This window comes from Myotis yumanensis, unplaced genomic scaffold, assembly GCF_028538775.1.
Source record: "Myotis yumanensis isolate MYYU_CA2020_CCGP unplaced genomic scaffold, mMyoYum1.0.hap1 SCAF_6, whole genome shotgun sequence".
Lineage (NCBI taxonomy): Eukaryota > Metazoa > Chordata > Mammalia > Chiroptera > Vespertilionidae > Myotis > Myotis yumanensis.
Window position 1 is genome coordinate 86,201,437 of NW_027223757.1, and position 21,287 is coordinate 86,222,723.

At 49.2% G+C, this 21,287-nt stretch overlaps 1 protein-coding gene across 1 annotated transcript; it reads left to right on the top strand.

Moving 5' to 3' along the window:
• The first annotated feature begins 10,152 nt into the window (after positions 1-10,152).
• On the top strand, positions 10,153-17,718 carry LOC139013226 (triggering receptor expressed on myeloid cells 1-like). The gene is made up of 4 exons (XM_070419397.1): positions 10,153-10,238; positions 11,758-12,114; positions 13,767-13,935; positions 16,852-17,718. Exons 1-4 carry the CDS (start codon positions 10,190-10,192, stop codon positions 16,955-16,957), a joined length of 681 nt encoding a protein of 226 aa, XP_070275498.1. The 5' UTR covers positions 10,153-10,189; the 3' UTR covers positions 16,958-17,718.
• The last annotated feature ends 3,569 nt before the right edge of the window (positions 17,719-21,287 follow it).

The following is a 21,287-nucleotide window of genomic DNA, read 5'->3' on the forward strand; positions in this document are numbered from 1 at the left end:
GGGGAGGAGGTCTGTGTCCATGGGGACAGGCTCCTGTCTGCGGGAGGAACTCGGTGACCTCAGCGACAAGGGCTTACTTCTCTCCCGCGCTGTCTGCCCACGCCCGCAGGCCTGCAGGGCGCCCTCCTTCCAGCGTGGCCTCTGCCTCATGGCCTCTCCCAGTCACCCAGGGCTGCCACCGCAGCAGAAGGGGCACTTCCAGGGGCCTGAGTACAAAACAGATCTTAGTTTCAGTGATTTCAGCGTTTTCTGCAGCTGCACTAGATGTTAGAAGGCAACAAATTAGCCTCTCTTGAGAAGGGACGGCGGGGGTGGGGTGGGGGGGGGACACGAAGATATTTTGATTCAGTAATTTGATGCCTAATTAAATTGTCTTAATTTTGTAAAGACAATTCAAAGAGTTTTCACATGAAAGAACCTATGGTAGCTTTCTTTTAAAATATAGATAGAAAGTTTACTTCAATTCACTGAGGTAAAGTGAAAAAAGTGAGCCCTAGCCGGTTTAGCTCAGTGGATAGACCGTCAGCCTGCAGACTGGAGGGTCCGGGGTTCCTTTCCAGTCACGGGCTTGATCCCAGTCAAGGACACAGACCTTGGTTGAAGGCTCCATCCTCAGCCCTGGTCGGGGGCCCGTGTGGGAGGCAACCAATCAATGTGCCTCCAGCACATCAATGTTTCTCTCTCTCTGGCTCTCCCTCTCCCTTTCACTCTCTCCAAAAGTCAATGGAAAAATATCTTCAAGTGAGGATTAATAAAAACACAGAAGTAACGTACAACTTTCAACAATAAAGAATTAAAAAATAAATTTTATTCCCTCAAGAGAAACACACACACACACACACACACACGTAATCAGAAACCAGCTGTCTATTTACTCATTTACTTACTTATTTATTTTTGTCTTTCATTTCTCTGCTGCTCCCATTCTTCCTCCCTCTCCCCCTCCTTCTCTCTCACTCTTATTTCTGGGAGAGGTCCTCGACTGCATACTCCATCCTTTCAAGGAAATCTTAATTTCTGCTCTCACATGCACAGATGTTTAAATCCGCCCGGGCTGCTTTGCTTCTCTGAATGTCTCCTGTAAAAGCTTTTCCTGTTTTTATTCGTGTTTCTTCCAAGTTGCTTCCTCACTTCTGTTCGGTTTCTTTCTTGTCTCTTTGACTTGCGAGCTTTCCCTCGGACATCGAGACACAGGAGGTTAGCTGGTCAGATTCTGAAGATCGCTGGGTGCTGGGAGCCACGGCGGTCTGTGCGCTGGGAGCCCGGGGAGGCCCGCGTCCTCTGCTGTTCGCTGAGGAAACACCCTGTGATGTCGTCCAGTCTCCCCGCTCCGGCTGCTCGGATTCCCAGGAAGGCTGTCCAGTCTCTGGCCTGGAGGAAGGTCTGGCTGCCAGCTTTCGGGGTGAAGAGAAGAGGGCGGGTGCCTCCCAGCCTCGGTGCTTACTCCTCAGGCCACCCCACCCTCAGCCACTCCTCTTGCCCACCCCTCCCACCTCGCCCAGAACCCCCTTTGTAACCGCTCTAGGGATCCCCCCCAGTCCCTTACCCAAGGTGAGGAGACGCCAGCCATCGCCTCAGCCAGGGGGCCTGGGGGTCCCTGCTTCGTAAGGGCTTCCTGCCACCTCTGCGTACCGGACGCCCCCATGGTCCCTCCGAGGCCTCAGGCACGTTGGACATCCTGCAGAGTAAACACGCTTCCATTCCTATGTTCCTCAGTTTCCAACAAGGATTCAGTTTTCTCAGTTCTGCTAAGTCATTTCCCAGGTGTTCGTATCCTTTTCAGCTCCCTCCATGTTCTCTCTTTTATCTTCTAGTTCCCTTCATCCCTGTGTTGTTCCCATTTTGAGGGTTGCAGGGGAGAGCAACAATAAGGGCGTGTTCTATCTGCTGTCCTTACGGGCAAGTCTGCATGTTGGTCTGCATGTTGGTCGTAGGCCACTGGGTCTGTGGTCATAAACCAATGGGCTCCTCGCCTCTTGTCATTGGTTCCTCGTGGGGGTGGAGTCAGTGCTGTTTGGGTCACGGAAATGGCAAGGCCAGGTTGTCGCTATTTTTCATTTCCTGGTCTAAGTTGTATAAATCAGGGACTATCTGTATTTTGAAAATGCTTTTGGGCCTGGGGTTGCCTATCCCTCCCCAGATCCCATGATAACGATACGTTTGGATTTTTATTTTTTTAAAAAATATATATTTATTGATTTCAGAGAGGAAGGAAGAGGGAGAGAGAAGTAGAAACATCAATGATGAGAGAGAATCATTGATCGGCTGCCTCCTGCACGCCCCCGACTGGGGATCGAGCCCACAACCCAGGCATGTGCCCTTGGCTGGAATCGAACCTGGGACCCTTCAGTCCACAGGCCGACGCTCTATCCACTGAGCCAAACTGGCTAGGGCTGGATTTTGATTTTTAAGTGGTGGTCTAGTCACGCAGGTCCTCGGATGCCCGGTATCAGACGGAGAAGATGTGAGAAGTCGCAGGCGAATACAGTAAGAGAGGCTTTACTGTAGAACAAGTAGTCATTGCTGACAAGGAGCCATCGGATGGAACAGTTCTTCAAAGTAGCCTCACAAAGCGGCCATGGGGCTGCCCGAAACCTTGCTAATGCTGGCCATCGGCCTTTTCTGTTTTTGCCCATCCCGTGGGCTCAGATTATATTTAGTCGTCGTTTTGTTTTGCATCATTTCTGTTTTGAGGAAGAATGGTCCTCATTTTTGAACATTGACAGAGTATTTACATTGCTTTTCCCAGTGACCTGCTTCTTCATGTCCTTTGTGCTTTTTTTTTTTTTTAAAAAAAAAACAGGTTATTGGGCCCCAGCTGGTTTGGCTCAGTGGATAGAGTGTCATCCTGCAGACTAAAGGGTCCTGGGTTAGACTCCAGCCAAGGGCACATGCTCACGTTGAGGGCTCGATTCCCAGTGTGGGGCGTGCAGGAGGCAGCCAATCAATGATTCTTTCTCATCATTGATGTTTCTATCTCTCCCTCTCCCTTCCTCTCTGAAATCAATAAAAAGGAAATAAAAAAAGTATTCTCTAAAAAGAAAAAAAATCAGGTTATTGGCCTTTTTCTTACTGATCTCTTTGACGTTCAAGTGGTTTCAAATGACGAAGTACTGCCAAGAGACACGCTTCAGGAAGATGGGGTGGGAACTGTGGGATCAGCTTCCGGAGGCTTCAACGCGGGTCTGCTGAGAGCTGACAAGGAGGTACACGGGAGACGGACCAGGAAGGGGCAGGAGGGCGCAGGGGCATCAGGCTGACACAGAACTGCTGGTCTTGGTGGAAACGGGGTGTGGGAGAGGAGGGAGAGGACCAGGAACCACAGCTGATCCAGCAGTGGCTGGGCCCGTGCAGATCTATGGGGCCTGTGAGAGAGGAGGGGGCCCCTGGAGGAGGGAGGTCCGGGCTGAGGGGGGGTCTGGGAATCGCGGGCCTGGGTGAGGAAAGCACACGGTGCCGGCACTGTTCCCCATGCGCACAGAGTCAGGGGCCTTTGGCTCATTGCAGTGCCTCCCAGCCGACAGGCGTGGCAGGGGAGTGCGTATGCATCCTGGGTGGCCAGGCTTGGTGGGGATGCTCATGAACCCTGTGGTCCAGACCCAACTGGAGGCTGCAGCACAGATGGCTCCTTCCATTGGTTTCTGCATGGCCCGAGCAGAAAGGGGGAGGAGAAAGTTCAGGAAATGGAATAAAGCCTTTTCCCAACGGTGTCCCCTTACCCCTCAAGTGGACCCCTTCCCACCAAGGGACCTTTCCTCTGTCCCTGGTTCCAATTCCTCCTATTTCTCCCTCCCGTTCTGCCTCCGACCCCTTCTTTCAGCCCAGCGTCCGGGAGCAGACACAATAAGAGGATATCTCTTCCCGTGACCAGTCTCTATCCCTCCCCCAATCTTCTGGTCACTGTCGCCTACGTCTCTGGGGTGCCGCCCACAGTCCAGAGGTCCCCTGAGGATGTCACATCAGCGTCTGAGTCCTGACTCCCATCTCAGAATGGGCCTGCGGGTGGGAGGCTCTGGGAAGTCCTGGGCTGTGAGCCCTCAGTGCTGGGAGCGGTGAAGTCCCTCTGGCCGCAGATGGTGACTTGCCTGGGCCCCTGTGAAAGATGGAGCGGACCAATCAGGGCCACGTAGGGCAGAGGGCTGGCTGTGAGTCTCTTAAGAATGGAATGACTGGTGCCTGGTGAAGCGCCTCCAAGCCTGGGAAGACGCAGGTGACAAGCTTTGATACCCTTTCAGATGCTCTAGAGCAGCGGTTCTCAACCTGTGGGTCGCAACCCCTTTGGCGGTCGAACGACCCTTTCACTGGGGTCGCCTAAGACCACCCTGCATATCAGATATTTACATTATGATTCGTAACAGTAGCAACATTACAGTTATGAAGTAGCAACGAAAATAATTTTATGGTTGGGTCACAACATGAGGGCCAGAAGGTTGAGAACCACTGCTTTAGAATCTGAAAGGAAAGAGAGAAAGGCCTGGTCCTACTCCCACCACCACCAGGATGTAAGTTCAAGGCTAGGACATTCCTTTAGACAGAACCACAGCTTCCAGGAGTGTGGATTTCTCAGACCAACAGCATTTCATGAAACATGTTATATAAAATATGTTACATAAGGCCAAGTTCTTATTTTACGAAAATATTACTTCCATTTTCTATGACCATCACTTTCATGAAAGAAAAGGGATTATTTTTGCACCTGTTATTATTTTTAAAAAATATATATCTTTTTTTTTTATTTCAGAGAGAAGCGGAGAGGGAAAGAGAGATAGAAACATCAATGGTGAGAGAGAATCATTGATTGGCTGCCTCCTGCACGCCCCCTACTGGGGATCAAGACCGCAACCTGGGCATGTGCCCTTGACTGGAATCGAACTTGGGACCCTTTAGTCCGCAAGATGATGCTCTATCCACTGAACCAAACCAGCTAGGGCTGTACCTGTTATTCTTTAAATGAAATTTATTGGGGTGACATTGGTTAATAAGATTATATAGGGTTCAAGTGTACATTTCTATGACACATGGTCTGTATACTGTGTTGTATGTCCACCACTCAAGTCAAATCTCCTGTCAGCATATATTGGACACCCTTTATCCTTTATTGCCTCCCTCTCCCATTCCCTCTGGAAACCACCATACTGTTGTCTGTGTCTATGAGCTTTTGTTTGTTTTGTTTGTTCACTTGTTGCGTTCAGTTTTATATCCCACATATGAGTGGAATCATGATTCTTAGCTTTTTCTGACTTATTTCACTTCACATGATATTCATGTTGTTGCAAATGCAGTATTTCATCCTTTGTTATGGCTGAGTGGTGTCCCATTGTATCTATACCACATCTCCTTTTATCTGATCATCTATTGAAGACACTTTGGTTGTTTCCATGTCTTGGCCACTGTGAATAAGGCTGCAGTGAACATAGGGGTGCATATATCTCTATGAACCAATGTTTTCAAGTTTTTCAGTTAGATACCCAGAAGAGGGGCTGCTGGGTCATGTGGTAACTCTATTCTTAAGTTTTTGAGGAGCCTGCATACTGATTTCCCTAGTGGCTGTGCCAGTTTACATTCCCACCCGTAGCGAACAAGGGTTCTTTTCTCTCCACAACCTCTCCAGCACTTGTTATTGCCTGTCTGTTGATAAGAGCCATTCTAACAGGTGCGAGGTGGTATCTCATTGTAGTTTTCTTTTTTTTTTTTTTCTCATTGTAGTTTTCATTTGCTTTTCCCTAATAGCTAGAGAAGTTGAGTATCGAAGAAAAGGGATTTTGAAGTTGTGAATGTGGCCTTGGATTACGAGCACAAGAACAATGGGTGATGGCAGCATACTGAGCTGGAAGAAGCCCGAGACTGAGAACTTTGTGGAGCACAGACTCACCCACCCCTTCGTCAGTCTAGCTCTGGGTTTCGCACAAGGTGGAAATAAACTTCTAGCTATGATAAGCACTGTTATTCATAGTTTTTCTATTCTTTATAGCTGAGCCTAATCCTAAGGAACACAGAAGAGTTTTGTTGGGTTTACCATTTTAGTCCAACAGTGAATTTTCCTAAGCATTTTGGTGACACGATTCTACTACCTTCCAGGTTGCACTATTGCAGTTGAAAAGTCTGCTGTTCAAAGTGATGGCTGCTTCCTCTCTGTTCTGCAATTTCTTCTCAAGATGCGGAGACGAGGGTTTCTTTCTGTTTCTATTGGTGGGTTTATGATAACCTGCTTTTGTGGCTTGAGGACTTCCCATTGCTCTGAAAAATTCTCATCCCTTCTTCACACATGGTCTCTCACATTCAGTTCATGCCTAGGATTTTGAGAGCTCAAGTGAGTTCTGCTCTCATCTGACCGAGAAGGAAAAGCCGGGCAAACTTTTCCTGAACTTACAAGAGAGCTGAACTTGTAAGGCAACCAAGCGCACTTGAGATCTGAGCACTGGCTCACCTCTTCACAGAAAGGGAGGAAGAGACGCAGCATGCCAAACAGGTCGGCATGAACCACTCAGCTAAGAATTTTACAAATTGTCACAGGTCAATGCAGGCTAGCATGACAGTACAAAACTCCCGAGACGCCAAGACACAAGAGGAGTGTTCACATTCACTTGCAATCTCCTCTCCAGGGGCTCATGAGAAAGATTGGGGCTTGGGGGTCTCCCTCGGTGAGAGCCTGGAGAAAGGAAGTGGGAAAGAGGCCTTCATCCTCTGTAGAACAAGCATCAAGCCACGGAGGGGAGGGGCACCAAGCCCTGATGCCCAGAGCGGAGGGGAGGACCCATTGGAGCTAAGGTAGTGAACATGAAAACACTCTCTAGCTGCCTGGAACACAGTGTGATGGCTGGCGCTCCAGCAGTCATCTGGGCCACACGATGACAGAAGTGGGAAGCTGTGAACTGGGATGGTGGGATGCGGAGTAGAAACCGAGTCCCGATGATGAACCACGCCAGCCCTGAAATGCCTATCGCTGAACTTTTTTAGTGAGAGATAATAAACTACTATTTTGCCTAAGCCACTCTGATTTTTAAAAATATATTTTATTGATTTTCTTACAGAGAGGAAGGGAGAGGGATAGAGAGTTAGAAACATCGACGATGAGGGAGAAACATCAATTAGCTGCCTCTTGCACACCCCCTACTGGGGATGTGCCTGCAATCAAGGTACATGCCCTTGACCAGAATCGAACCTGGGACCCTTCAGCCCGCAGGCCAACACTCTATCCACTCGGCCAAACCGGTTAGGGCTGATTTTTGTTATATTTAGCCAACTAATTCTAACTGAATCAGAGCTAGGCATACACTCATGTATAGAGGATCCTCTTGTCCTTGGGACCTTCCCAGAACATAAAGCCTGTATGTAAACCAAGATTCAGCTAGACCGAAAGGCAACCTTGTGCTTCCATGGGTAGACCCTCTTTAAAAATAGCAGCTGCTATAAAATTAAAAAATTATTCCAGGCTAAAATTACTTTAGGGTGAAAGATATTAACAGGATAAAAGATATTACCTTTCGAGTATTGAGGGGTGAGGATGAGGAGACTAAAAACTAACGGCCTCTTAGAATGCCACACCCCACACCCCACACCCCACACCCCCACTTGATTAGGACCTATGAAATGACAGAAGCTCCTCCGGAGATAAACCAGGTAAATTGCTCCCTCTAGTGGTCAGTTTAGCGACCTGAGGGTTCTGCTTTTTCTTGGGGACAAAAAACAAATAAAAATTTAAAAAAACCAACAAAAAGGAAAAAACAACAACAGCAAAAGACTGCGTTTGGACATTTGTAACTTATTTTTAAAACTATTTTTCTTTAAAAAGTGACTTTGTGTTCCTTCTGTTTGATAATAGTGCAGTTACTGTGGAATGAATGGCAGTTCTTTCATACAAGGCTAATGGTTTCTGTTATAATTATTTTATAAAAAATTTAAAAGTTGCCCTTGTATAAACGGTGTCTACATAAATTGGCTTTTGTAATTCATATACAAATGAAAATTGCGTGTTTATTGTATAAATAATTGGTGTCTATATTAATTGGTTTTTGTAATCCATCTAAAATTGAAAATCAGTGCTATCATTCCACTTGGGTCTTTCGGTAAATTTTTTCAAGTATAATATGTCTATAATAATTCTTCATATAATTGAGTGGATTATTGATCATAACCTAGTCATATTTTATAAGATTATTAACAAACTTTAGATTAATGCAATACTGGGGCAATAAATATCTCTAAATATTTTTCAAATACACACATTTTTATTGATTTCAGAGAGGAAGAGAGAGGAGAGAGAGATAGAAACATCAATGATGAGAGAGAATCATTGATTGGCTGCCTTCTGCATGCCCCTACAGGGGATTAAGTCTGGAACCGGGGCATGTACCCTGACTGGGAATCAAACCTTGAACTTCTGGTTCATAGGTCGATGCTCAACCACTGAGCCACACCAGCCAGGCAGATCTTATCAACTTTCAAACATTGCTACCTATAGTTGCCATGGTGTACTGAAAGTTTTTAAAAATATATACATTTTATCCTCATTTATGTCCCATTATTCCATGTTATACTTCAAGAACATCTCTTATTTCACCCAGCTGGTGTGGCTCAGTAGTTGAGCATTGACCTATGTATGAACCAGGAGGTCACGGTTAGATTCCCTGTCAGGGCACATGCTCAGGTTGTGGGCTCATCCCCAGTAGGGGGTGTGCAGGAGGCAGTAGATCAATGATTCTCTCTAATCTTTGATGTTTCTATCTCTCTCCCTCTCCCTTCCTCTCTGAAATCAATTTGTAAAAGTTTAAGAAAGAGTAAAGAATATCTTTTATTTCTAGATTATTTGCAGGTTGGATTTCTATGACTTGTCCTCCACTCTACTTCTGAGCTCTTCAAAATGTCTTTATTCATTTTGCATTTGGGAGTATTTCTGATGTGAATCTTCTCTCCACTCATTAGAGTTTTCACACCATCAAAGCTGTCATCTATTGCTTCTAGAATGGAACCTACTGAGTTTCCCCCATTTTTTCATCACTGTGCTGTAATGACAGAGCACCCTGTTTTCTTTCTTTCTTACTTTTTGAAATCTAAGTCTATTCTTTTTTTAAAAAATATATATATATTTTATTGATTTTTTTACAGAGAGGAAGGGAGAGGGATAGAGAGTTAGACACATCGATGAGAGAAAAACATCGATCAGCTGTCTCCTGCACACCCCCCACTAGGTATGTGCCTACAACCAAGGTACATGCCCTTGACCGGAATCGAACCACTGAGCCAAACCGGTCAGGGCCTAAGTCTATTCTTGTTTGATGGTGGCTATATCCTCTCAACGTGTTTCTGGGTTTCCTATACCATGGCCATGTCTGGTATAGAATGCTGAGGGCAAGTGCCTGGTGTGGGCCAGTCTAGTGATGAGGAGGGGGTGGGCCTCATATCAGAAAAAGCCAAGGGCCCTAGCCAGCGTGGCTCAGTGGATAGAGTGTCGGCCTGCGGACTGAAGGATCACAGGTTCGATTCAGGTCAAGGGCATATGCCTGGGTTGTGGGCTCTATCCTCAGTAGGGGGCGTGCAGGAGGCAGCCGATCAATGATTCTCTCTCATCATTGATGTTTCTATCTCTCTCAGTCCCTCTCCCTTCCTCTCTGAAATCAATTTTTTAAAAAAAGCCACGGGAAACAGCGTAGGGTGAATAGGGAGAGGACGTAGACACACTGTGTGTGAGGTACCTCACTGAGCGCTTTCCCCATGGACCTCATTTAGTCTCACACAGCCCCTAGCAACGCGATATCGAGACTCAACCCGTCCACGGTGTGCCTGGCCCTCTCACTTCTGAGGACTGGATGGGATGGAGAGTGGGCCTCAGAGAGCAAGGTGGCTCTCTTGTCCACTGATAATGTTCACACCTCATTTTTGTTCACACAAAAATATTATTCTCACAACAATTTCATGAGATAGTTGAAAAGGTCATTGTCATTGTCCCCAGAGAACAGGAAGCTGGGGTTTGGATTAGCTCAGTTAAGACTGGAGCCCTGGTTCTGGACTCTTGCGTTGTCTCTGACGTCTGGAGCCGAGGCAACCAGTGATGGAAACAACAACAGACCCAGAACCTCCCAGCAGCAGCATCATATCCTGTTGTGCAACCTTCGGGAGCCATTAGGTCAGACTGCCACCTTATAGCTGTCCCAGGAGCCAGGGTGGCAGTTGGAGTTGGTGCCCATGAAGGATGAGGAAGGCCAGGCTCTGGGGGCTGCTGTGGACGTCCTTCATCTTAGGTAAGGCGAGGAAGAGGAGGGAGCGGGCGAGGCCTCTGCCAGGAGCCCGGGAGGTCCCAGCATGGAAAGGTTTCCCATTTATTTTAAATCTCCAGGGCTCTGACCGCCCACATTAGAGCTGACCAGTAGTTATGTCAGGCTGGCTTTGGCTATGCCAATTTAGCAGAACCAGGGGTGATAATCTAGGTGGGCGGATGGAGTTTGACTGTCATGAACCAGTGCATTTCATGTTTTTCAAAAGGAGAACGGGGAGAAGAGGGTTGTGTACTTGCCGTGTCCTATGGGGAAGGCTTGGGGTTAACCAAAAGCTCCTTCTAGCTTCTGTGTCCAGGGAACAGAGTCACTAGGCACCCATTCACACTTGGGCTGGGACTGCTGATTGAAACTAGTGTCAGTGGAACCCAAGGGATCTCAACCTTGGTATTATTGACACTTTGGGTAGGATGGTTCTTTGTTCACGGGACTGTTTTGTGCATTGTAGGATGTTTAGCAGTATCCCTGGCCCCTACCAAAAGGTCTCCAGGTATTGCCCAATGTCCCCAGGGGGCCAAAACTGCCCCCGGTAGAAATATAGCAATTGAAGTTCCATATCCCACTGACCTATCAACTTTAGCAAGAAAGAGCATTCTTCTCAACAGTTACAGTAGTCTCAGGGAGAATTCTAATTGGCTCAGCTCCAGTCACGTGCCCATTCGTAAACCAATCAGAGTGGCCAGGGTGATGAGATTCTTTGATTGGGTAAGCCTGTGCCGTGTTCCATCCTTGAGCATGTGGGCAGCCCCAGGAGTAAAGCCACATAGGATCGGTCCCCTTAGAGAGAGGTGCTTTGCTACCCGAGGAAGGCGCAGAGGAATACCAGCCAGTCAGATACCTATGCCATGTCCTCAAGATGGTTTCCTCGCTGTTTATTCAATAGTTTCTCAAACTGATCTCTTTTCCTGACTTAGATGAAGTTCCTCTAGCTGTTGGAAGGAGTCCATCTCTGCTAGTAGAGTGTCTACACATCCACTCTTCATTCTGTTTGTCTTTCTCTATAATCTTTCCCTCCCATCATGCCCTCGTCATGCATGGTCTTAGCATGTGTCCCATGTTCTGTCTTTAATCAGGTATTTCTTCCTCCAAAAACAATCTATAATAATAAAAGCATAATATGCTAATTAGACCAGACGTCCTTCCAGACCTCCTTCCTTCCAGACAAAGCCGCAGAGGGCAGGGCCGAGGCAGAGGCGGCAGAGGCCCCTGGCCGCTGTGGCAGTGGCCTTCGCACGAATTCCGTGCATCAGGCCTCTAGTCATTCATAAAAGACCATTTGCAAGAACCATCTGCAGTCTAGCTGGTGTAGTTAAAAAACAAACAATCAAACAGAAGCTACTCACAGTGAAAGTTGCTCTTTGCTGGAGGCCATAAGGATCTTGTCTGAAAAAAAATGGGTGGTTGAACAAGAAAGAAAGGTGGTTCCTGTCTTTCTTTCCAAAGAGAGGAAAACTTACAGAGCCTACCTCTGATTCCCTGCTCACAGAACTCCAAGGTGCGCCCAGATTAGAGGAGATAAAGTATACTCGGACCGAGGGCCAGAGCCTGAATGAGAGCTGTCCCTTCAATGTGATGAAGTACTTCAGCATCCGGAAGGCGTGGCAGAGGCTGGGAGACAGAGGGGAGCTCCAGACACTGGCAATAACAGATGGGGTCTCCGGGCTGAGCTCCAAAGTCCATGTGGACAGGTGCTCCCTAGAAGACATCCTCACTGAAGGCATACTGCATGTCCATATGGCCGACCTGCGAGTGGAGGACTCGGGATTGTATCAGTGTGTGATCTACCAGCCTCCCAAAGACCCCATCCTGTTGCACCATCCCATACGCCTGGTGGTGACCAAGGGTGAGTGGCCTGGGGCTGGGAGGTGGAGCGGGAGAGCCAGGCTGGGTGGGGGCAGGGGCTGTGGTGATGGCACCTGCAGGGCTGTGGCCCAGGGTTCCCAGCAGCCTGTCTTTCTCCCAGAAGTTCCAGGTCTGTCATTTGAGGTCCATGCGAGGCATTTGGTCCAACAGTGAGAAAGGGTTTCTATGTATAGGATTCCTCTTGGGTTGCAGAGTCTAATTTGGGGTGCTCTTATAGGAAGAGGGGTACAGTGAAAGGTGAGTGGTAGACTTGGGATAATTTTGTCTCATTCTTTAGAATTCATGTAGTTGGGACCCGCTCTCCCCCTCCCAAAGGTGCATTTGATGGTCCTCCTGTGTGCTTACAAAGCAGTGCTTCTTAGACCTCCCTGTGGGCACAGATCACCCGGGATCTTATTTCAAATACAGAGGATTTGACAGGTTTAGGGTGGGACCTAGATTCTGTATCTCTGATCTGCTTAGAGATGATGCTGATGCCGAGGTCCATGGCTCCCATTGTGGGTAGCAAGGCTCCTCAGTTCACTTTGCACCCCCTTTCATGAACAACACTATCTCACTGAGTAGCAGTGGCCGTTCACTTACCTGTCTCCCCTATTTATCTCTGAGCAGTGTGAGGGAGGAGCCTGTATCCCCAGCAACTAATGTAGTCTGATTAATGCAGTGCGGGGCACACAGTAGGTCTGCAATAGATGTTGATCTGATGAATTAAGGAAGGCAGAGGAAAGAGACAGGTTCAAGTTCCCAGCACCTGGGGAAGCCTAAGCCTCAGGAAGACAAGTAACGCATGCGATACATTAATAAACAATGACTTGTGAAGCAATATGCCACAGGTACAGGTGAGTGCAAGGCAGAGGGAATAGTGAGAGCTGGAGGAATCAAGGATTATTCTCTTTTTTAAAAAAAAAATATATTTTATTGGTTTTTTACAGAGAAGGGAGAGGGATAGAGAGTTAGAAACATCGATGAGAGAGATCGATCAGCTGCCTCCTGCACGCCCGCAACCAAGGTACATGCCCTTGACCGGAATCGAACCTGGGACCCTTGAGTCCACAGGCTGACGCTCTATCCACTGAGCCAAACCGGTTCGGCTCAAGGATTATTCTTGAAGAAGGTGGGGGCATATGGATTGGTGAAGAATAGCAGGCAAGTACATTTCCAATGACAGGAACAGAAAAGTCCTTCCTCCTTCTCTTTCTTCCTCCCTTCTTTTCTTTTTTCCGGTCTCTGACCCAGGCTGACCCTACACATTAAAAAAAAAAATCTTAGCAAAAGAAAACCTTGTGTCATGAATGTCAAAGTTCATTTCCCTCCTCAGATCCATTTACCTTACGATCCATCCATCCTTCCATCCATCCATCCTTCCATCCATCCATCCATCCATCCTTCCATCCATCCTTCCATCCATCCATCCATCCATCCATCCATCCATCCATCCATCCTTCCATCCATCCTTCCATCCATCCATCCATCCTTCCATCCTTCCATCCATCCTTCCATCCATCCTTCCATCCATCCATCCATCCTTCCATCCATCCATCCATCCATCCTTCCATCCATCCTTCCATCCATCCTTCCATCCATCCATCCATCCATCCATCCATCCATCCATCCATCCAATGTGTCTTCTTGCAGATCCTGCCCAGGATTCGGCTCAGAGGTCCACTCTTCCTCCTGTTACCACCAAGGCCCAGGGCAAAACTCCTACCAGCCCCAGTCCTGTGACCCAGCTCCTGACCCTGTCAACTGTCGGCCTCGGAGTCAACCCCACACAAGGGACGGATGTCCTCAATATGGAGCCCAGGTCTCTCCGCGGGGGATGGGTGGCTGGCTTGGACCCCTAGGCCTTTGATTCCCAGTCCTTGTCCTGAGGGGTGTGGGGAGTGAGGGATGGGGGGGAGGGTGAAGCCCAGGAGCAGACTCGAGTCACTTCCATCTGGTGGGACTTCCCAGGGAGGAGGGAGGAGGGAGATGGAGGGAGGAGGAGGCTCTGGCGAGGCTGCCATCTCCCCGGTTCATCCTCGCTTTCCTGGGGAGCCAGAGGAGGGAGGGAAATGGCATCTTCGCTGAACTCCAGTGCTTATTTCTGTTTGTACATATTTTAACACAGTGATAATTCTAAAGTTTCATGAATTTTCCGTGCGAAAACACGTCTCTGATGTTGCTGCCTATTCTTCCTAATTATAATTTCAAGGAATGTGTGCTTTTGTGTCAGTGGGGAAACCGTAACTTACGTAATCACTGGCCCATTTTTAGATGTTGAGACTGTTTCCTTTTTCTTCATAGTATTAACTCTGAGATGGACATACTTTTGCAGATGTCTTTTCTTTTAAATCATTTATTCAAACAAAACTCCAGTTGAGAGAAATGGAACATTTGCACCGTTCTGTATGCCCAATGCTCCTCCAAAGATGGGGAGCGGTGCGACCATAAGGCACAGCGGGCGCGGTGGCTGCAGGAGGGCCTCCGGGGACTTGGTGTTTCTGAACCGGTCCTGCCCACAGAGGTGCGAACTGGAATGTCCCTGTCACTGTGGGTGGTGAGCTCGGTGCTGGTAGTGCCTTTCCCTCTTGGATTGTTTCACTGGCACCAGCCTAAGTGCCTGGCACGGAGTAGGTGCTCATTAAATCTTCAGGAGCTAAATAAACTAAGTGATCTAGTGAGAGTCAACATTTTTCTTTTTAAATGTTTTCATTGATCTGAGAGAGAGAGAGGGAGAGAGCGAGAGAGAGAGAGAAGAAGGAAGAGGGAGAAAGAGAAATATGACTGTGAGAGTGGAACATCAATAGGCTGCCTCCTGCAGGCCCTCAACAAGGGATTGAGCCCACAACCTGGGCATGTGCCCTGACCTGGCATTGAACCCACAACCTTTTGGTGCATGGGAGGATGCCCAACCAACTGAGCCACCCTGGCCAGGGCCAACATTTTTATTCACAACTTTTAATTTCTAGTATGTTAATGAGCGTGCATAACCTTTGCCCACATTCCTACTGGAGCCAGCACCGGCACCACTTTTATCTATTCACTTTATCTATAATTCATTATAAGCTAGTTTCTCAGAGTCCGGGAAGGAGAGTCGAAGCCACTGAGCTGTTTGAAAACAAGGCAGTTCAATACAGGGAGCGGTTTGTCCAGGTGATGGCGCTGAGTCTGGGGGCAGAGGGAGAGGCCTCTCGGAGGAAGCCACTTGTCTCCCTGTTGGGGGTGGGCTCCCCAGAAGCAGGCTGTGGGGAAAGTCTGTGCAGAAGATTTAGGAAGCTGCACAGATAAACCCATTAGGGAAGTGGGACCGGGGAGAGGGTAGCCTAGCAAAGGCTGTGGTAACCACGCTGAGTCCCACGGGGGGGAGGGGGGCAGTGGAGAGAGGGGTGGAACTCTGGCTCAGTCCTACAGAAGGTCCTGGGGCCTCACAGGTCACACCTAGAGTTGTCTGTACCAGGGCCAGAGAGCTGGAGTATTTCTGTTCCGGAATTTCCAGTCCCCAGTGAGGGCGGCCCACGGACTCCCAGGCACTGCAGAGATCTGCCCTGGGTGAAGTCTCCTCTCCAAAGGGCTGCGTGCTGGCCCAGGAGAGTGCCCCCCCCCCCCCCCCCCCCCCGCCCCTCACCAGGAGATCCATTATAAGGGACGTGTTGTAAGGTTGGGAGGGGATAAGGCAGGGCACTGGCAGGAGAGACTGGAAGGAGGTGGAGTTATAGGCGCCCTAGCTGGGGTCCTTCTGCATCAGGGCTCCGACCCAGGCCCAGGCCACAGGGAGGAGGGCCAGAGAGGCGCTGGCTGGGCTGGCTGGCCCCCACCCCATGCCCTCCAGCCACCAGCTCCCCTTCCACATGTCGTTTCCGGTGATTCAGACAGTTTCACAGGCAGGGGGTGGATGAGGAGGCCGCAGATTTGCTTCCCACTTTCTAGAGCCATGATGTCATGGGTCACCTTGCTAGTTTGTACATTCGGTTTTTAGTTCTGTGTAGGCAAATGCCAATTCTAGACTGACAGCTTTGTTTTATTCCTTACTTGTGCCTGAGTCTATTTCCTGGTGACTTTTCAGTTACTTAAAAATGTCAAATTTAAATTTTAAATTCTTAGGTAACATTAGATCTGCCTCTGGATTTCAGTGTTTCCCTGCTACCTTTTCTCCGGAGGTTCCGTGTCTTGTCACGCAGGCCAGTTGTGCTGTAATCTAGTCCCATGTCTACTGAGTCTAGACGGGCCAAGTTCCTCACTCAGTTCTATCCCTTTCTATTCTATCTAATGACATTTACCCAGGACATGTAGAATAAGTTTTGCTAAAAATCTCTACAAATTCATGATGGGATTTTGATAAGAATTGGATTCTTCTCCGCTGATAGAGGAGGAAACTGAGGCCAAAGAGGCGAGGGACGTTTTGCGGAAGTAGGTCCTGATTCTGAGAACAGAAACTGGGCTTCCTGGCTCTGGGGCCGCTCTCTCTAGTCATCACAGCGGAGGAAGAGGAGCTTGCTCAACCTGCCTTTCCCCTCGCTGCCTCTCCTGACCCCATGTTCTCTACTAAACCTACTTCAGCAGTTTTAGGCCATGGGACAAACTAAATGCACAGAGGCAGCCAGTGTGGGGAAAGGCACTGGGAGACCCCACGCTGATAAAATAGCCTGTGAAGAACCTTTGTGGAGTAAAGCTCAAGTGTGAAGGGTGTCATGGCCAGCAGCAGCGTTAAATCTCCTCTCTCCCTCTCCCCACCCCCCAGGATCTCCGTGATCAGCATCGTCACGATCGTGGTGTGTGGAATCCTCAGTAAGAGCCTGGTCTTCACTTTCCTGTTGATCGCCACACAGAGGTCATTTGGCCGCTAGGTCCATGACGCCCTGAGAATGCCCTGCGACCTCCATCCACGTCCATCTGGCAGTTGTGCCAGAAGAAGCGTGTGAAAGCGGAGGCCAGGCGGGTGGGGAGGGCAAGGACTGAGTTGAATCTGTGACACGGGTTGTTTCTAAGGCTCAGGACCCCCCTTGCTGGTCCTGCTGACTCCCTTCATGTCACTAACAATCGTGGGTGTGTGCTCTGCCCCATCAGAGGAGAAGATACAGCCCCTGACGTGCCCTGGGCCTCCATCCCCCCAGCGGCCCGGGGTTTGCATTAAATAAAAACCGAGTCCAATGCCTTTTTTTTTTTTTTTTTTTTTTTTAGTTTGATGTATTTTAATGGCAAACTTACCAGAACAGCACAGAAGACAGACAACATTAAAAACATGTACTTGCACTTGGCTGTTTTGGCTCAGTGGATAGAGAGTTGGCCTGTGGACTGAAGGCCCCAGGTTCGATTCCAGTCAAGGGCATGTACCTTGGTTGGAGGCACATCCCCAGCGGGGTGTGTGCAGGGGGGAGCTAATCGATGTTTCTAACTCTCTATCCCTCTCCCTGCCTCTCTGTAAAAAATCAATAAAAATATATTTTAAAACAAACAAACAAAAAACATGTACTTGCATGTAGGACAACTAAGTTAGAAAAGTATAATGAATGGATGGAATCTACCGTTTGATAAAAATGCTACAAACACCATTTCATTGCCATCAATAAGGAATTGACTTGTTTTTTAAAAAAATCCAATTGCTGACATTGCCTAGAAAAATTTAACAGGTTTATTTATTTTGTTATAAAGGGGAACTGCTGGAACTTCTTCTCGGAAACATTTGACTTGCAATCATGCTTTATGTCCCCGCATTTATATTAAAAACATTCACACACAAATGAAAATGGAAGAACTGCCAGTACCTGGTTTCTGTCCCCTATTTTCAACTTGCGATCATATACTTAGGTACCTTTTGACCCCATGGTAAAAAAAACCAACAACTCTAATGTTCAGAACTACCAATAACAGGAACAAGAGAAATCTTTTAAAAGAATGAAATGTTTCCCAGCATAGTGGATCTTAAGCTCCTTCTCCAGGTGTGCAGCGTGCTGGCTGGATGTCTTTGGGCATAACTGTTACACGTTTGGCATGAAGAGCACACAGGTTGGGGTCTTCACAAAGGCCACCCAGACAGGCCTCCCTTGCCTCCTGCAAAGCACCAATCGCTGCACTTTGGAGCGCAGGTCTGTGTTGAAGTCCTGAGCCATTTCTCGCACCAGACGCTGGGAGAGAAGGTTGTGAATCAGAAGTTCAGTGGACTTCAGACAATGTCTAATTTCATGACCAGGCCTGTAAAGATGATGTTTCTTCACTCACTCAGTAGAGGGCGCACACTTTTGAGCGGCTTTGGTAGCCAGTTGCTTCCTGGGTGCTTTACCCCCAATGGATTTGCAGGCAGTCTGCTTTGTAGGAGTCATGGTAGAGAGACCACTTACCCCCCTTCTCCTTCTGCTGGAGCTCGGGGAGCTGGAGGCGGCACAGGCATTAGAGAGCGAAGGGTGGCTGCGAACAGCCCAATGCTTTTCACTGTCACTCGCTGTCCTGTGGGGTCATGAGGTACAGAGGGCACAGCTGCTAAATCTGCCTTGGTCCTTGCCCTGGACCACTGCACTGGGGCCGGACCCGGGCAGAGCGGCACCACAGAAGCATCCTGCTCTCCCAGCCACGGCCACGGGGGCCTTCCTTTCTTCTAGAATCAGACGCTTGGGGTCCTCCCTTCCGCTGCAGCCTTTCCAACACTCCCAGGAAAGGATGTTGAAAGCCACGGAATGGGGAGAACACAGGACACCACGGGGAGAATTCCCCTTTGGCCAAGAGAAACCAACGAACCAGAAGGCAGCCTCCTGGGACAGTACTGGGAGGATGAGAGAGGCTTCGAAGGACGAGACTGGCAGAGAATGTCACTGACAGAGAATATCATGTGTCTATTGTGTGCATCATCCCTGGACCCGCAGAACAAGCCCAGGAAGGCAGCGCAGAGTGTGGCTGGAATGAGGCCACATGAGTAGAAAGTCATCGCTTGTTGGCAGGAACAAAAATTAAAGAGTCCCTTTCCTGAAGACTCAGCCCATAGAGAATAGAACAGCCAGGAGCTCTTCCTGGGATGCCTCCACGTGTCTCTTTCCCTTGTATCTCACAAGGGCAGGGATGGTGGCATGACAAGACCTCAACATTAGGCTTCGGGAGGCTCTCCCCTATGCGCACTCCCGGCTCCCCACTCTGCCTTCCTCTTCCTCTCTAGGTCTGCCCCTGAGAGTCCCCTTCAGCTCCCACGATCACCCATGCAGCAGGTGTGCAGGCCCCCCTGTGACTTCCAAAATCCAACAGATTTAAATCAGGACTTTCCAATCTCCTACCTCTTTTGGCTCTAAAGGCGGAAGGATCCCCCATCGGTGGGGAAAAAATGATGGGTCCTCCTACTCCAATTCAGCAATGGCCAAGGCTAATCCTATATAATAAAACCCTAATATGCAAATCGGCCGAGTGGCAGAGTGACCAGTATCTATGACGTGCACTGACCACCAGGGGGCAGACGCTCAACACAGGAGCTGCCCCCTAGTGGTCAGTGCACTCCCACAGGGGGAGTGCTGCTCAGCCAGAAGCCAGGCTCATGGCTGGCGAGCACAGTGGAAGTGATGGGAGCCGCTCCCGCCTCCACTGCAGGTGGGCGGTTAAGGAGCAAGGGGTCCCAGACTGCAAGAGCCCCGGACTGCGAGAGGGATGTCTCACTGCCATCAGGGGATCGGGCCTAAGCTGGCAGGCAGATATCCCCTGAGGAGTCCTGGACTGCGAGAGGGCGCAGCCCGGGCTGAGGGGACCCCCCCCTCCAGTGCATGAATTTCATGCACTGGGCCTCTAGTTTCATATCAAATTCCCCAAGAACAAACACACCTTCCAGCTTGTGTTAGGAAAACATATTCTTACATCAGCACAGTTTCCCCCACTGCTGTGGGAAAAAAGACACCTGAGTGCTGAGGTACAGTCCTGCCCAACCCGTCCTGATCACAGGGCCCTCATACAAGGACTTCTGCATCAACCTGAGAGCAGCTGCTCTGTCTGATGCCTCCAGGAGGATGGCACTGACCCCAGAGTCTCTCATCCCCCAATTTTGAGTCCATCAGAAGATGTGCAAAGGGAATTCTTGTCTCTGAAAAGCACTTCTTCCAGCAACTGTTCATCTCGGTGCATCTATTTTCCTCCCTAAGGAAGCCAAGCAGCTCAGAGGTAGTAACCACAGGACACGCAGTGTTTGCTTTCTGAGGTTGCTTGTCTGGGACCTGCAGGCCAGCAGGTCCAATGCTGTTCCTGTTCACGAAGGGACAAGGGAGGTGCCATTGCTAAGTGTTAACTAGGAGAAGCAGAACAAGTTAGTGAAGCATTTCTCAAACTCTAGTCCTCCTGCATCAGTGTCTCCTGGAACATCCTATATAATAAAGAGGTAATATGCAAATTGACCATCACACCCTCATAAGATGGCTGCCTATGACCAGGCCAGCAGGGGAGTTAGTGAGGGACAACCAAATGACTGAACAAGCAGGATGCATGGGGCAACCAGGCCAGCAGGAGGGTTAGTGAGGGATGACCAAACGACTGGACAAGCAGGCTATGTGGGGTGACCAGGCCAGCATGGGGGCTGTTGGGGGCGACCAGGCCAATAGGGGGGCACAGTTGGGGGTGACCAGGCCAGTGGGGGGTGGGAGGGTAGTTAGTGGCAACCAGGCCAACTGAGGGGGGCAGTGAGGAGTGACCAGGCTGGCAGGGAGCAGGCAGTTGGGGGTGAACTGGCCAGCAGCAGGGGGCAGTTAGGGGCAACCAGGCTGGCAGGGGGGGGCCACTTAGGGGCGATCAGGCCGGCATGCAGAGGCAATGAGAGGCAATCAGGCTGATGGGCGGGGGGCAATCAGGCTGGCGGGGGGGGGGGGGGAGGGGCAGTTAGGGATGACCAGGCAGGGAAGCAGGTGAGCAATTAGGAGCCAGTGGTCCAGGATTGTGAGATCAGGCCTAAACTGAGGATCGGGCCTAAACCGGCAGTCGGACATCCCCCAAAGGGTCCCAGATTGGAGAGGGTGAAGGCTGGGCTGAGGGAACCCCCCCTCCCCGTGCACGAATTTCATGCACCAGCCCTCTAGTTTGTTTATAAAGCAGATTCCAGGGCCCCTCCGTACCTACTGCATCCCAGCACATGCAGCTCTCTTTTGGTGGTTCTCAAGCTTGTTTGTGAGATAGAGTTCCAAGAAGTCATCAAGCTTCTTACCAAACACCACGACATGTTCA

Bases quoted from the DNA above. Each gene is read 5' to 3' on its own strand.
- LOC139013226 (XM_070419397.1), top strand. From the start codon at position 10,190: ATGAGGAAGGCCAGGCTCTGGGGGCTGCTGTGGACGTCCTTCATCTTA. The intron at 12,115-13,766 runs GTGAGTGGCCTG...GTCTTCTTGCAG, and splicing joins ACGCCTGGTGGTGACCAAGG to ATCCTGCCCAGGATTCGGCT. The intron at 13,936-16,851 runs GTCTCTCCGCGG...CCCACCCCCCAG, and splicing joins GTCCTCAATATGGAGCCCAG to GATCTCCGTGATCAGCATCG.